Raw genomic sequence first — 17,197 nt, 5'->3', positions numbered from 1 at the left:
GCTCACTTATCCCTACTCCTGACCACACAGCCAGCAGAACAAGTAATCAGATGACTCCAGTGTCGACCGATTACTTTTTCTGTGTCCCCCTGCATCCATCGCAGCATGTGGGGGCTGTGAGTTCAGCAGAGTTCATTCCGTCACTGGAGTCAACAGATCTGAACTCAGATGAACTCCAGCTCGCACACGCTGCGATGGATGCTGGGGGACACAGAACAAGTAAGGCCTCCCGCTGCATTTTCTATTGCTAAGGGTAACCCAAGCAGCTACTGGCTGCTAACCCCCGCTGCTTGGTGTTACCTTCACTGGCAATGAAAAATCCAGGGAAGCCTTTTTTTTTTTATAAAGGTTATTGCCTAAAAACGTTTTTACAAAAATGACGTGGGCTTCGCCATATTTTTTGTACGCTAGCCAGGTACAGCAGGCAGGTATGGGCTGCCCCCAACCCGCAGCTGCCTATTTGTACCCGGCAGGGAACCAAAAATATAGGGAAGCCCTTTTTTTTAAATTATTTCATGAATTTCATGAAATAATTAAAAAAAAAAAAATTGGGCTTCGCTCATTTTTTTGTGTCCAGCCAGGTACAACTAGGCAGCTGGGGATTGGAATCCACAATGCAGGGTAGCCCAAGCTTTCTGACCCCCCCGCTGCGAATTGCAGTCCACAGCCACCCCAGAAAATGGCGCTTTCATAGAAGCGCCATCTTCTGGCGCTGTATCTAACTCTTCTAGTGGCTCTGGTGGCAGGTGGCACGCTGGGTAATAAGGGGTTAATACCAGCTATGTTTTACCAGCTGGTATAAAGCCCGAGATTCTTAATGTCAGGCCAAGTTTGACCTGGCCATTAAGAATCTCCAACAAAGGGTTAAAAAAAAAAGACATCACACAGAGAAAAATACTTTATTAGAAATAAATACACAGACACATTAGGGACTCCATGTTTATTACTCCTCACCCCTCCACGATCGAGAGATTTCTGTACTGACCATGCCAAGAGAGAGAGAGGGAAAAGAGAGGGAAAAGAGATAGAGGGAAAAGAGAGAGAGAGGGAAAAGAGAGAGAGAGGGATAAGAGAGAGAGGGAAAAGAGAGAGAGAGAGTGGGAAAAGAGAGAGAGAGAGAGAGAGGGAAAAGAGAGAGAGAGGGGGAAAAGAGAGAGAGAGGGGGAAAAGAGAGAGAGAGAGGGAGAGAGAGGGAAAAGCGAGAGAGAGGGAAAAGAGAGAGGGAAAAGAGAGAGAGGGAAAAGAGAGCGAGAGAAGGAAAAGAGAGAGAGAGAGGGAGGGAAAAGAGAGAGAAAGGGAGGGAAAAGAGAGAGAGGGAGGGAAAAGAGAGAGAGAGGGAGGGAAAAGAGAGAGGGAGGGAAAAGAGAGAGGGAGGGAAAAGAGGGAGGGAGAGAAGAGAGGGGGGATAGAAGAGGTGGAAGAGGGGAGGGGGAGAAGAAAGGGGTGGAGAAAGAGGGGGGAAGAGAAGAGAGGGGGTGGGGAGAAGAGGGGGACAGAAGAGAGGGGGAGAGAAGAGAGGGGGGGAGAAGAGGGGGGGAGGGGGGAGAGAAGACGGGGGGGAGAAGAATGGGGGGAGAAGAAGGGGGGAGAAGAAGGGGGGAGAAGAGAGGAGGGAGAAGAGAGGGGGAAGAGAGGAGAGGGGGGAGAGAAGATAGGGGGGGTAGAGAAGAGAGAGGGGGAGAGGTGCTCTGTCACCAACTTGTTCCACTCTGTGACTTGTGGTGCAGGTGACAGAGCGCAGACAGTTGGTCCCATACAGCAGTACAGGTGACAGAGCAGAGCGGTGACATGCTCTGTCTGCTCTGACACATGCGGTGCTGCATGTCACCAGCCTGTCAGTGTCTTGCTGCGTCCTGTAGTGCTGGTGGGAGGAGCACATGATCACATCACCCGACACCGCCCGTTCTCCTGACATCGCAGCAGAGCGGGCGGGTGGAGAGTGAAATCAGTACTTACGTGACAAGGGAGGTTTCAGCTGAATAAATCCCCCTGTACTCCACACTGGCGCCCCGTGCCTCACCATCTGCCGGACGCTCAGCCCTCTTCACGGCTCCACACTGGCGTCCTCTGGATGCTCCCCTCGATGCTGGGCTGTGACGTGCGTAGTCACCGCCCACAGCCCAGTCAATCAGTGTGAGTGGCACCAGCATCCTCTGACGTACCAATCCAGTTTGAGACTCCGGAACTTGATGGACGTAAGAGGAAACTAGCGGCCGCAGCACCAGGGGGTCATGTGACAGGCACTGAACGTGCAGGATAGCGCCGCTCAGTGCCAGAAGTGCAAAGCAAATAGAAGCCAATGCAGAAAACGCCTATAATGATAAGGTACACTCATAGAAAAAAATTAAAAAAATGGGTGAACCACGCCTTTAATGCTAAGATACTGAATGATGGTAAGATGGAAAACCCCAAATATATGTATACTGCACTATTATACCAATAATGGGGGCTCTGGGTGTCACTACTGTGGGGGAGACAGGAGCTGGATATCACTATTCTGGGGAGTTCTGGTGTGGCTTGCGACCCTCACTCATAACTGAATTTGGCTCTCAAGTTAAGAAAGGTTGAGGATGGTATAACCAATCGACCTATCGTAATGTCAAGTCCCTCTAAACTATACAGTTAAATAAAAAAATTAAAAGCTTTAAAAATATATGAAACTGTAACTCAAACCACAAACACTCCCTTCTCTCCTTCAAAAAAAGGACTTAAAATAATAAAATAAATAAATAAATATATATATTATATATATATATATATATATATATATATATATATATATATATATATATATGGTACTGTTGTGGTCGAGAAAAACAGGCTTATCACAATATAACATCATCTAAACTGTACATTAAAGGAAAAGAAATGCAACACCAGAATTGCTATTTATTTCAGTCGCAGCACTTCCTTCAAAGAAATGCAAGAAAAAGTACCAAAATGTTCCTAAAAATGGTATCAGGGCACAAAACTTTGTCCTCACATCTCCATCGACGGAAGAGGTACAAAAAAACCCCACAAACACCCCCCCCCAAACAAAAACAACACTGATTTAGGAAAATGGAGAAACAAACTATAATAGTTTTTTTTTTTAATTTCAGGAAATTTTTTTCACCATTAATAATGACAAACTGGACTAGTTTGTTGTGGTCTTCGTACTGAACCTGAAGAAACTTTTCTACCACACAAAAGCAAAACCGATTGCACTTTTTTCTCACAATTTCACCGCACTTGGAATTTTTGTCCTGTTTTCATAGTAAAATTATGGTGTCGTTCAAGATTTCAACTAGTTCTGCAAAAAACATGCTCCCCTACAGCTATGTCGGAAGAAAAAAATGTAACGGTTCAGGGAAGAAGAGGAGGAAAAATCAAAATTGTAAAATACAAACAATTCCCTAATAGTTTAAGTATTCCAAACACTTCTAAGATCAAGAAGAGGGCTATTTTACATGCAATTATTGTTACTGTGCTGCTCAATTAAACCCGCTAAATTATGTTGCACTCTAAAATCCCCTCACAAATGACAAATTTCTGAAATAATTGAGGAAATACATCCCAAAGAACTTTCCTCCAATTTAGAACATGTACTGCTGAATAGCAAATAATTTATTATTGTAAATACAGCTAATAAACACTAGGGGGCAACATTGCTCTGCTCTTCTAATACAGTTTCCTGAAATTGGAGCTGCTTTGATCCTCACACTTATAAAATGAAGATTAAATAGAAAAACAATATAAAACTCAAGTGCTGAGCTAAACAATGCTGAAATGACTGGAGGAAATGCCTACATTTTCATTAATAGCCTTTTCAAATAGTATTAACTATATCTTTGTACATAGTTTTATTAAAGTGACAAAGTAAGGAAGGATCAACCCTCCTAAGCCGTTTATATGGGCATGTAGGTCATAGGAAGCTCAGTAAAATGATTCCTTGATATCTGCTATCTGATGTCTTATTCCAGATAAATCCACATTTCTTTTAATATGTAAGTAAGCTGTTAAGATCTATGGGAATCTGACTATACAGAGCTTATTTTATATGATAGATGGAGTTACAAGTGTGAGACATGTAATGACTGACAGTTTGCTCTCCTGATCTCTCACTGGTAATGCCCTCTTTCATTTACAATAAGCTCTGGAGACAGATTCTCAGGAAGATCTGTATATGAGTCGCCCACCACAGCGCTGCAACGGTCGCCTCCGGGACACTGTGGGGACTTCTCATTAGGGACCCTTCTGGCCACAGGTATGTCCGGTTAACTTTAATAGGAGTTGTGACGCCACACTCGGTTTTGCGGTCAGGGTGATGGGTGACCGCCACTGCAGTTTAGCAAGCGCCTTGGGCTGATGGTATTTGCAGTCAGATGGTGTGGCCTCCCGAGAGTGAGGCTGGCCCTAGGGGCTCGGGTGTATGTGCCTAGTACCACAGGTCGCAGAAGAACTCACACACAGTCCAGAAATGTCTTTCAGGGTTTTTACTCACATTCAGTTGTTCACTGTGAGGTAACCCGAGCGATGCTAAGACAAACTGCAGGGAGAACCAGGTATCCTTCAGGCTGGACCAGGGGTGACTGTAAGCTCGCCTTCCTAGCCCTTCTTGTTTGAGATGACCCCTAACTTGAAGTATTGCGGGAATCATCCAGGGAAGTGGCATCTGCCTTTCTCCCCTTTCTAGCCCATTTGCTGGCAGCGTGGACCAAGTAAAGATGGTTTCTTGCCCTGTCTCACTTATAGGCCCCCTCATTGCTGCTGATGCTGTGGACTCTGTATTGGTTGGTGAGGCACATCCAGCACCCTCACCAGCAGGTTTAGCAGACCGATTCACTGGGTTTCTGCTCTAGGGACCCGTTTCCCTGTGCGGGCATGGTCTACCAGGAGTCCCCGTACTCAATCACCTCGCTCCTTCCTGAGGTGTCTTTCAGTCTGACTCTGTGGCAACCGAACTCCCCCGCCGACAGCCGCTACACGTGCAGGGTCTGACTAGTGACACCGAGCACATCCTCCTTCTGCGACTGCACACTGCGCTTCCTCACTTCAGACTGGTTCACTACTGCCTCCCCTCTATGCCTGCCACTGCAACCTAGCAACCAGTGTCTCCCACTGCTCGGGTCCGGCTGCCGCTGCTGCTCGGTGGCTCGAGCGATGGGCCGGATCCCGGGGACTCGAGCGGCGCTCCTCGCCCATGAGTGAAAAGGGAAAGGGTTTTGGTTTTGGGGATATTGTCCGTGACGCCACCCACGGTTGTGGTGATTGTGTGGACACCACCGCTGCTCTGGACGGGGATCCCGGGAGCCGTGACAGGGAGCAGCTTTGTTGTTATTTCTCCCCTCTGTGGGTAGGGGGTTGGTTGTCCCGGGGCCCGGTGATGGGGTAGGGGTGGATGGCCTCATGCCTCTCTTCCCACACCAGTGGAGCCCCGAGGGGTCTACCACCTTTGGTCTGTCCCACGAGGAGGTCTTGCATGGGGGCAGCCATCTTCGTGTATCCTTTGATAAAGCGACGGTAGTACCCCACCAGACCCAGGAACTGCCTTACTTCCCTCACCGTGGTCGGTCTCGGCCAGTCTTGGATGGCAGTGATCTCAGGGTCGGGGGCGACACCTTCTGCACCCACCACATGCCCCAGGTACTGCACTCTGGGTTTCAGCAGATGACTCTTGGAGGGCTTCAACTTCATCCCATATTTGGCAAGGGACGCGAACACCTCAGCCAGGTGCTCCAGGTGGGCTTGATATGTCTGGGAGTACACAATCACATCATCTAGGTATAACAGGACGGTCTCGAAATTTAGATGTCCCAGAAAGCATTCCATCAGCCGTTGGAAGGTTCCAGGGGCGTTGCACAGCCCAAACGGCATGCTATTAATTTCACAGAGCCCCATCGGGGTGGTGAAGGCAGTTTTCTCCCGGTCCTCGGGTGCCACGGCTACTTGCCAGTACCCGCTGGTGAGGTCAAGGGTAGAGAAGTAGTTTGCGGTTCTTAGTGCGGCCAAGGACTCTTCGATACGGGGCAGTGGGTAAGTGTTACGGGGGACTGTCTGATAAGAACCTAAAGGAGTATCAGACAGTCAGGGTCCACCGTGCAAAGACTCTGCTGCAGACTATGGCAGAGTGCAATACCTCTGTTAACTCACAGAAGGATATAATATGTAAGTAAAGCAATTCCTCCCTTACTTGGAGGGTGTGTGGAATGATCTCTGTTAATAATCACAGAGACAAAGGCAATGTGTGCGAAATGGCACCTACCTAGGTCCGCTCTTCTAGTGGTGCAAAAGAGACGAACAGCAGCGTAAGCCGCACAAAGCTCCTACCTCTGTTCGCTCCCCTAGTGTGCGAGGATACGAACAACTGCCAGACGCAGTATAAGGAACGTTACCCTAGCGGCAACGTCCACCTACGAGTCGAACCACAAGGCCCAGCCAGACCATGTGCCTCAGGCACCTGCCTATGTCCGCTCCCCTAAGAGGTAAGGATACGGACAGCAGCCGAAGCTGTAAGGTATAAGAACGCTACCCTGCCGGTAGCGCTCACCTAGCATAGACAGAGGAATGCCTAGAGGAACGCGCACAGAGCGTCTACTCTTATGCATGAACCAAGAGGACTGAGCGCCATGCGGCGTGTGTCAGGGTCTTATATAGACTCTGTGCCTCATCCAAGATGGAGGACACCAGAGCCAATCCGCTGCCAGAACGACAGGAGTGACGTCATGCTGGCCTATCACTGAGCAAGGCATCACAAGCACATGACCAGCGACCAATCGGCATAGAAGGTGTCAGAGACATGTGACCTCGTGTCAGCGATGATGTCACCCACACATGTGCAATGGCTCCAAGATAGGACTTAGTCTCTGGTGCTCGCACATGTGCAGTAGCAAGAAATCTGGACTTAGTCTCCAGCGCTCGCACATGTGCAGTAGCAAGAAATCTGGACTTAGTCTCCAGCGCTCGCACATGTGCAGTAGGAAGAAATCTGGACATAGTCTCCAGTGCTCGCAGCAACCGTAACAGTAAGCATCCTTATGCGTTATCTGGTTAATCTTCCGGTAATCCACACACATCCGCATGGTGCCGTCCTTCTTCTTAACCAGTACCAATGGGGCGGCCCAGGGACTACAGCTGTCCCTGATAACCCCTGCCTCCTTCATGTTCCTCAACATGTCTTTGGCATATTGGTAGTGTGCAGGGGGAATAGGCCTGTACCTCTCTTTGATAGGGGGGTGCTCACCGGTGGGGATATGGTGTTGGACCCCTTTGATCTGCCCAAAGTCTAGGGGGTGTTTGCTAAAAACTCGTTCATACTCCCGTACCACCCGGTATACCCCTTCTTTGTAATGTGCAGGGGTATCATCAGTGCCTACATGTAGCTGTCAGTGCCACTCCTCTGACTCCCCTTTGGGTGGTTGAGTGCTGGCAGTCGGTGGGGAGGTTGGGGCAGCTGTCTCGTGGATGGCGTGGGGATCAAGAGTGAGCAACTTACAAGTGTAGCATACCGGGGGAGTCTAACTTCTTCCTCCCCACAGTTCAGCACCCTCACGGGCACTCTCCCCTTCTTTACATCTACCACCCCTCGGGCGGCCATTACTGTGGGCCAGTGCTCGGAGGGCATGGGCTCTATCATAGCAGGGTAGTCACGCCCCTGCGGCCCTACTGCTGCCCTACACCAAATCATCATCTCACTCCTAGGGGGAACAATCAACGGGGCAACATCCATCACTCTCACCCCACCAATCTCTCCTCCCGTCGAGTTTACATGCTGGCGGTACATCAAGGCTCGGATCTCACACTGCACAGCTCTCTGTCGGCTCCCAGCCGCCGTGGCGGCCAGCTGCTGCAGTAGGGCTAACACATCACTCATACAGTGCTCCATCACATTGGTTCCTAGCACTATCTTCGGGTTATGATCACTGGGTTCATTCATGATCACAATCATACCCTGGTGTTGCAGTTCAGCTCGCCCCACAGTCATGGCCACTTGTTTATACCCCACTTGGGTCAGTGGGAGTCCATCAGCAGCAATCAGTGTTATACTAGTATCTGGGGGAGCCAACTCGTCTGTCCCCCAATACCGTTGGTAAAATGTGTATGGTATGGTGGTTACCTGTGATCCAGTGTCCAAGAGAGCCATCACCGGTATGCCGTCCACAGCCACGGGGATGATGGGCCGGGCCCCGATATACCGATCCTGCCAGTCTGGGGGGCCACGGGGTTCTACTCCTGAGGATTGGCCCGTGGTCCCAGGGGTTGCTCGTTTAACGGGCACTGTCGGAAGTAATGGCCAGGCTTGCTGCACCTGTAGCAGATTGGAGGTCTGTTCCGCGAATTGTTAGCACTTCTCCGCTGCATCCAGGGAACATCCTCAGGGCTGTCGGCGAGCTGTATCTTTGCTGGAGGGTGGGATCTGGTCAGAGGCTGGAGTGCGGCGAGAATCTTGGCGAGGTCTCCATCCATACGGCGGACCTGGGCAGCCAGTTCTTCCATCGTGTTGCTTGGAGCTGTAGGTACTGGAGATGCTGGTAGGGCAGGGGCCACCACGACGGGGGTCGTCTCAACTGGCCATGAGGCTGGCTCCAAGACTTCCGAGGCTGGGGGTTGTAGAGCTTTAATGGCCCGCTCCATTAACACAGCAAAGTCCACATCTGGGTGTTCCAAGGCCCACAGCCGGAGTTGTTTGCGATCCTCGGAGGACCTCATTCCCTGCACAAATTGCTCTACTAACATTTTATTGCTGTCCGCCACATTGATGGTGTCTACCCGCTTCAGTGTGCGGAGTGCGGTTTGCAGACGTAAAGCATAGTCCCGAATACTGTCCACAGGTCGTTGCCGACATTGGTAAAACTGCATTCTCAGCTCAGCTTCGGTACGGGTCTCAAAGGCAGTCTGTAGTCTCTCAAAAATGGTGGCTACAGAGGACCGGTCCCCCTCGGCACAGGTCTCCGCCTCCTGCTCGGCTGCTCCAGTTAGCTGCCCCAGCACTACTGCTGCACGTTGCTTATCAGTCAGGGGGTACAATTCCAGGAGCGGGTTAAGCTTTTTCCGGAAGACCTGTAACGCATCAGGTTTCCTGTCGTACTGCGGTAGCCAGGTAGCTCTGGGCACATAGGGCAAGGAGAACGGCATCACCTGAGCGAGAGCTGGGGCCGCGGCACCCCCGCCAGCGTGGCCGGGACCTGGGCAGGCCCATTCCCATCCACGGGTGCCACTGCGGCTGCGACCACCGCTCCTCCAGCGGCTCCGTCGGGCGCAGACATCTTGTTTCCGTCCCCCTTAGCCTCTTTCCGGCTCCTCCTCTATCGGGGCGGGATTTTGGCCTTCGCGCCTCCACTACTCGAGGAGACGCTCGAGCGGGAACTTTTCGCGCCAAATATGGCGGCTTCTGAAATTTTCCGGCCGGACACCTCCGGCGGTAACAAGGCGCACCTCTACCCAACGGCAGAGTGGTAAGATCCTGTTCGTGACGCCAAGTTGTCGCGGGCGGAGGAGTGGACGCTGCGCTCTCCCACTGCTCGGGTCCGGCTGCCGCTGCTGCTCGGTGGCTCGAGCGATGGGCCGGATCCCGGGGACTCGAGCGGCGCTCCTTGCCCGTGAGTGAAAAGGGGAAGGGTTTTGGTTTTGGGGATATTGTCCGTGACGCCACCCACGGTTGTGGTGATTGTGTGGACACCACCGCTGCTCTGGACAGGGATCCCGGGAGAGGTGACAGGGAGCAGCTTTGTTGTTATTTCTCCCCTCCGCGGGTAGGGGGTTGGTTGTCCCGGGGCCCGGTGATGGGGTAGGGGTGGATGGCAGGCCAGGTGCGGGGCCTGGTGAGGGGCAGGGTCGCGGGGGCAGCGCTGTGCCGCACGGCACGGTGGTACTCACTCAGCCTGAGACGATGACACAGTTCTCGGTAAAACACACGGCTGGAAAGACGGTTCCCACGGACGGCTGCTGTTGCTTTTCCCCGGTAGTTAACGGTGACTGTCTCTTTCTCTGCACCTAGTACTTCTGTTGGTTCCAATGGGTTCCCACCGGTAACCCGCTCCCCGACTTGGATATAGGCCGGAGGAGCCCCTATTTGCCCGCAGGCGCTGGCCCTGAGAAACTGGTGCCTTGGCGGTGGCGGTGTCTCTCTCATATGGTTGGACTGTTGCCTTCAATCGGGACTTAGTTGTTTGGAAACCCGGAGGTCCCCTTCACTGACGGATTTGGCAAATTCACGGCGACTCCAAGCCTTGCCGGGATCCGAAAGGCCCCTGCCAATGGTGCTGGCTTCTCCTTGTGTACCGGTCCGGTACCGCCGGGCCACCGCCCGTCCACGGTCCTTACGGCAACTCCGATAGGCTACTCCTGCAGACGGTCACCGCCGTCTGCTAACTTTGCTGTCTCTGTCCGGGGCACACACCCGGACGCTCTCAGATAGTTGCTCTACTACCACTTTACTCCTCACACTCTCCCGTCCAAAACTAATCTGCTCTCTTTTCCCGCCTCCAGGACTGTGATCTCCTCGGTGGGCAGGGCCAACCGCCTGGCCCACCCCCTGGTGTGAACATCAGCCCCTGGAGGAAGGCAACAAGGATTTTTGGGTCTAGCTTTGATGTGCCTAACCGGGGTGTAGGGTGTGGTGATGTCATTACCTGTGACCCCTGGCTTGTCCAGGGCGTCACACCAGCTTCTCCACCCACCACTAGCTGAGATGTGGAAGCCACGTCCCCTCCTGGGTCTGCCCAGGCGTCCCCTCTATGGTGTGTGTGAGACCTAGTCACTATGTGTCTGTGTGTCCACACCCTATCCAGCCTTTGGGATTACCTATTTGTACTCACCCAGCATGGGTGCAATACTCAGTGGTGCCTGACCAGGTCAGGGGCGCCACATATACACTAGTATAGATAAAGAGATCTTTAGAAAAAGTATTTCTAAAGATCTTTTATCTTAAGCTAATGAGCGCAGGGACTAGTCGCCTGGGCGTTATATCCCCCGACTGTCCGCCCTCTTAGCATGTTAGCACACCCACAGGGACTTACTAATATGCCATTCAATGCAGTTTGATTAGCGCCGATGCGCGGACCGGTGATCGCGGTGACTGCTCTTCGGAAAGCCGGGCACTTGATCATGCACAGTATGAAGGTATGAAGCCAGGTGTACGCGTCCCGGCTTCAGAGAGGTGTATTGCGCATGGCTAGAAGTACCCAGCATTCAGAAGCACCATCACAGCGAACACAGGTACGCGCTTCACTACTGGTGATCCTGAATTGAATAGCACACCCCTGTGAGCATACTAACATGCTAAGAGGGGGGACCACTCGGGGAATATAATACCCTTGGAACTAGTCCCTGCGCTCATTAGCATAAGATAAAAGATGTTAAGAAATACTTTTTCTAAAGAACCCTTTATCTATGCTAGTGTATATGTGCCGCCCCCACGTCAGTAGCAGCTGTGCTGCTCAGATACGGATCCGCCGTGTGGCTCGAGGGATTCTCCGGACCCAAGGGTCGCGCGGACACTTCAAATAAAAGGGGACTTATATATATGGGGATTGCCATAATCACTTGGTGATGCCACCCATGGTGTGTAGTGAGATGTAGCACCATCGCTGCTCTTAGGGAGCACCCTGGGGTGATGTGTTGGCAGCTGGATCTTAACCCCACCGTGGGTAGGGGTGGATGCCCCGGGGCCCAGTGTCTCTGTGCTGAGGATGGTGATTGCAGGGGCCGGCGCGGCCGGTCAGACCAGGGGATGCTGGTGTACTCACAGTAAAAATGAATCACACGAGTCCAATGGTAAACCAAGGTGTTGGTGGTCGGCCGCCGCGGCCGGGTGTATTCTGGTCCATCACCCGGGGTGATGGTCTGTGTCACTTTCCTCTGCACAAGTGTCAGTTTTCTTTTGGACTTTTCGGTATAGAACACGGGAGTCCGCTCCCTGAACTACGGGTGGGAGCTTTGCCCACCGATGCTGACCCGTGGGATCTAAAGGGGCCCTGGCGGATGCCCCATCCCCCCGCGTTGAGCTGCTGGTCTGCTTTTGGGACTTTGGGTGGGACAGGACCTGTAATCCTGTCCTCAACTGGTTAATTAACAAAGTCGGTGGTTCCGATCTCTGCTTCAGGGTTCAGGTACCCCCTTTGTGCACGGTTCTCCGGTGTTGGTACTGGTGGGCTCCTACCCTGTCCCGGTCCACCTCGGATCTCCGGCAGCTGTCTTCCCATCTCCTGACAGACAAGGACCACCGTCTGCCACCTAGCCAGTACACCGGGGCTCCAACCCCGATGCCTTTCCTCTCTGGCTTCACTTGAACTTGACTTTCTCCTCTCTACTCCAACTCAGCTCAACTGAACTTCAAACAGAAACTGCACTCTTTCCCGCCCCGGGTACTCTAGACCCCTAGGTGGGCATTGCCCTTCAGACTGGTCCCGCCCAATGGTGTGCCTTTCCTACCCTGGGGGCGTGACTAGGGTTTTGTTGGCTTTGGTGTAACCCTGTGAGGGATGGTGTTATGTTGAGGGCCTATTGTGTATGTGACCACCTGGCGGCGCCAGGGCGTCACATATACAGGGACAGTTAGGCAGGGATTACTAATATGCATCCAGAACTGCTCGTGGTTCTGATTAAACATTGGACCTGAGAGGTTCCATTTAGCAGCTCATTTACATATTAGGAAAAACATGGTTTCTCAGGAATAGGACATCAGATTGCAAATATCAAAGTATCACCTTATTCAGCTTTCTGTGACCTACATGCCTATATAGATGGCTTTTAGGAGGACTAATCCTACTGACAGATTCCCTTTAAATCATACTTCATCTGAGAAATACATAATTGGTGCTTTATCTCTATCTTTGTCATCTCTCTAGCCATTCTTAGCACCTTTGGCTGATTAATGTTTAGTAATTAGTTTTACTTACTGTTGCATATAATGCAGAGTAAATACTTAAAGCAGCATGCTTGGATGGAAATGACCGTCTGGCCTTCTCAATCACTTCGGGATCACCAGTGCAGATATTTCCATTGCTGATAAACAGATGGTGGGCAAGACAGTCTGTCCCAGTGTAATTTGGTTTGCACACAGTCAAGAAATAGGGAGTCAGGTTGCCTGTCACTACTTGACCTGCATTTACAAAAATGTCTGTTGCAAACAGTCCAAAGGCAAAGACACCTGCAAGAAAGAAGAGAATGTGTTTAGAAGCGTTCAGTTAAATGCTGTTGTTGACAGTAGTATGGTATCATTGTACTTATGTATGATTAGAGATGTCCTCTGGTTACAGAACACTACTGTCTCCCAGCTGCAGTTTATTTTAACATAAAAACCCAAGTGTTTTATTTCCTTGGTCCACCCCTGAGTCTTCACTGCTGCTCCCGTGTCTGTTATAGCTCGCAGCGGTGACATCACATCTACAGTACTGCAGCCAATCAGTGATTTCAGCGGCTTGTGACGTCATCTCTGGCAGAGCTGCTGAGCTGAGTAACTGGCTGCAGTGCTGTCAACATGATGTCAGCACTGCAGACAATAAAAGACACAGCAGCTGTGGACACAGGAAGGGTAAGTAAAGCCCAACTTATTTTTTAAAAACAACAGTCAAGTGAGTGGAATTTTCTGAAACCGGAGAACCTCTTTAATCTTTATATAACAAAAGATATACATTTTTTCAAATTCATTTTCTCACCTTTTAAAGAAGATTTGCTGTCATTGAATTACACTATTTATGTTTGCATCAAAAGTCCTAATTGAAATTACCTTAAAGAGGTCCACTAGTTTAACATCGATGGTCTACCCTTAGGATAATAATTAAACAATAGAAAGGTATGTAATTGTGACGCCCTAGCCTATCAGGTCGTTACAGGGTATTGTGCAATCTGCCCTTCAGCACAGTATCCAAGTCCTCCTTGGTTACGGGTCCCTGTCTTTCGATGTTGCTAAGAGCAGAGCTACTCAAAACCTTAGGAACACTTTACCCCACACCCATCAGACACACCATTGGGGGGCCTGAAGAGAATAGGGCCGCCCACATGGGTGGTTGGTAGGGGAGAGTCAGAAGTGTTAGCGAGAGAGAAGTGTGAGGATAGGAGAAGTGAGAGCAGGTCAGGAGCAGGGCTCCCAGTAGAATACTAGGTGGCAGACGTTGGTCTGGGCCTGGTATGGGCTGGAACCCCGGTCGCAGGGGATTGTGTCAAGGGGCACGGATCTGCCAAGGAGGGCAGTCGGCGGCCTTGAGCCATCTCCAAGCAGGGGCCAGGGCACGACGAGGTACCGGGAAGTAGCTTCTCGCAGCCCGGTAATTTAACCAACGAGGGTGAAGTCTTCCAGATTCATCCTCCGCCCGCTCCAAAATCGGGGTACTGGCGCAACGATGGGATAGGACTTTCCCAGTACATAGTCCAGAAAATCCCAAGTGTGAACCCTGAGAGCAAGCTCACTCCGTTAGCCATACGGGTGAGCGGGACCCGACAAGTTCCACACTACAGGGTCCAAATAGTGAAGAAAGTGCCACGGAAAAGGTCACAGGCTTATAAGCAACACCAAGGGGCACAGATCCACGCTTGCTCCCTCCCTGCTGCAGCGGTGCTCAGAATTCTGGTTTACAAGTTGTCGATGTCAGTATTCTTGGACTGAGTGAATACGCAGAAAACCCTTTCCTTCCCAACGGCACCCCTTCACTACCATCACCGAGCCCCAGGGCAAACCTCCTACCCACGGAGGGGTTAAACACCTTGCTGCCATACCACCACCACCGGGCGCTCCCAACAGCAGCAGTAGTACTCCATCTTACCACACACCGTGGGTGGAGTCACAAACTTCCTATGCCTCTGTACGTATCCCCCCTTTTAAATTCGAGTGTCCGCTCGACCCCCACCCGGGTCCGGAGACCCCTCGAGCCACCACGGTTCCGGATCCGAGCGGCTCGGCCACTGACATGGGGGCATTACATAATTATTTAGCATAAAGTATATTTTGTTGTGAATATTTTACATTAAAATTGTTTCAACGTCTTTCTACTATTCACATCTGTATGGCAGGATCTAAAATTCCTGAGATAGTATCTGCAGGTTGGATTTGCTTTGTATAATTCCTGTTGCTGTTGCTAATCGCTGAGATTGTCACCATTTACATTAGTGGTGGTCTTCAATTTGGCTCACAATCTACTTTTACTATTTTAGAGAATTGATTTTCAGGAGGCCAATTAATTTCAATCATTTTAATTAATTAAATTAGTTAATTTAATCATGCGCAGTGCGCCTACTGAAAACAGGAAGGGTCCTCCCTGCTTCAGAGGTACACTGATGCAGCCGAAATGAGCTGCACGCATGTGCGACATTTTTCGGAGCTAGCAGTGATGCCAGCTGGTGGAAATCATGTTATCACGCCAACAGGGGCATGATAACATGGAAGGAGAGCCGACTAGTCTTTGGAAACAACACCCCGGTGACTAGTCAAGGTCCTAATTAACATAAACATGTAGTTTTTGTAAACATTCATGTTAGTGAATAGCATTATACAGGGCTGGTTAGGCAGGGGAATTTGGGCATGCAGGTATGAATACTGCTGGGTTAGAGGGCACAGGGGCCTGACAGGTTCCCATTAAAGGGGTATTCCCATCTCGAAGATCCTATCCTTCTATGTAGTAGGTGTAATAATAATAATAATAATAATAATAATAATATTAGCAAAAACCTCTAATTAGAAATGTAGTATAGATCTCCTGATAAGCTATGTCTCCTACCTCATGTGGACGTGTGCAAGGAGGTCGCCACCCCCCCTCTACTGTTTTATGCTATTTTTCTGTGCTGTGCAGAATGTGTTTTATACTAAGCATAATGTATATATTCATCCAAAGAATTAAAAGTCCGGTACTAAAACCACATTCACTGCTCCTCATCCATTTTTAAGTAATTCAGTGCAACAAATAGGTCACGACAGAGACTGAAAAAAAAGCACCTGTGGTGCAATAATTTCCATTGGAACACATATAATAACTCTGGAATAGAAGAAGAAAGGAGGCGGCACTCATCAAGTAAAAATCTTCGTTTATTCTTTAAAAAATAGACATCAAAAAGCAGGGTGGGATGGACCCGATGAAGTGCCTGTGAGCGTGAAATGGCCGCTGACATCTCTGACGTCCCTCACATCCCAGCCTGCTTTTTGATGTCTATTTTTTAAAGAATAAACGAACATTTTTTCTTGGCGAGTGCCACCTCCTTCTTCTATTCCAGGGTTATTATAATGTATATGTTGTTGAGTATTATCAATGTGTGTGATAAATGTACTGCTGCTAGTGAGGTGCAGGTCAGGTCCCTGATGTAGCAGAGTCGTGACCGTGTAGTGGTGGCAAAGAGCAGCAGTGGATTAGATATTAGATACAATAGGGTAGAATCAAAGAAGGGAGGAGTGATGAATGGCAGTGGGTTGGTTAGAGAGATGGACCTTGTGAGGGGCAGTTCTGCAGAGGGTTTGAGGAATAAAGACACGCCATTAAATAAGGGCTGGTCAAGGGACCTTGAGGTAGCCTCATAAGGTCCAGAGTCTACTGCTCACCCCGGCAGGCTTACGGAAGTCATGATACTAGACAGCTGTCAGGGCCCAAAAGTGGTCAGCTGTGAGAAGGAGAATAGGGGAATGGAGACCCAGGTGCCTGGCAGCTTGCAGACAAGATCCAAGATAGCAGGGATAGGTCGACTGAGAGTAGCCTAAAATACAGTAACAGCAGAACCGTGTGGAGTGAGGCCATGTCTGTCATAGTGGTGAAAAGAAGAAACTGTTCAATTTTGGTTTGCGAAGAGAACTCCGGTGTCACGTATTTTACTACTTCATCTACGATGGGGAGCGGTAGTGGCATGATGGACACCAGCCTGAAGAAATTAATAAAAGTTGCACCCCTCGCATGAAGTCATGCACACAGAAAGACTCTCTTTGGCAATTGAGTACGGAGGCCTATGGCTTGAAATTCGCACATTCCTCACAGGCATGGCAGCTCAGGCATCTATGGTTAAGACCACAATCAACTAACTACCTTTCACTATATGAATGATCGTAACCATGAATACCTAAGCTGCAGTGGTTTGCATATGAGGTAAGTGACATAGCTAATCAGCAAAACCATACTACATTTCTAATTGGAGGTATGTGCTAATATGATTATTATTACACCTACTACAGATTGGGATAGGATCTTGGAGATGGAAATAACTCTATAAATTTACTTAAACCAATTTCACTGGGTAAAATGAC

The 17,197-nt window shown here is 50.0% G+C and overlaps 1 protein-coding gene across 1 annotated transcript in view; it reads right to left on the bottom strand.

Moving 5' to 3' along the window:
- The window catches only part of PLPPR1 (phospholipid phosphatase related 1), a 332,039-nt gene that overhangs the window by 35,811 nt on the left and 279,031 nt on the right, over window positions 1-17,197 (bottom strand). The window contains exon 5 of the mRNA XM_075316151.1: window positions 12,879-13,129. Within this exon, the coding sequence (XP_075172266.1) occupies window positions 12,879-13,129 (251 nt within the window). The remainder of the gene's footprint in view (window positions 1-12,878; window positions 13,130-17,197) is intronic.

The sequence above is a fragment of the Anomaloglossus baeobatrachus genome, chromosome 1, assembly GCF_048569485.1.
Source record: "Anomaloglossus baeobatrachus isolate aAnoBae1 chromosome 1, aAnoBae1.hap1, whole genome shotgun sequence".
Classification (NCBI taxonomy): domain Eukaryota; kingdom Metazoa; phylum Chordata; class Amphibia; order Anura; family Aromobatidae; genus Anomaloglossus; species Anomaloglossus baeobatrachus.
This window is presented reverse-complemented; position numbering and strand designations above follow the sequence as displayed.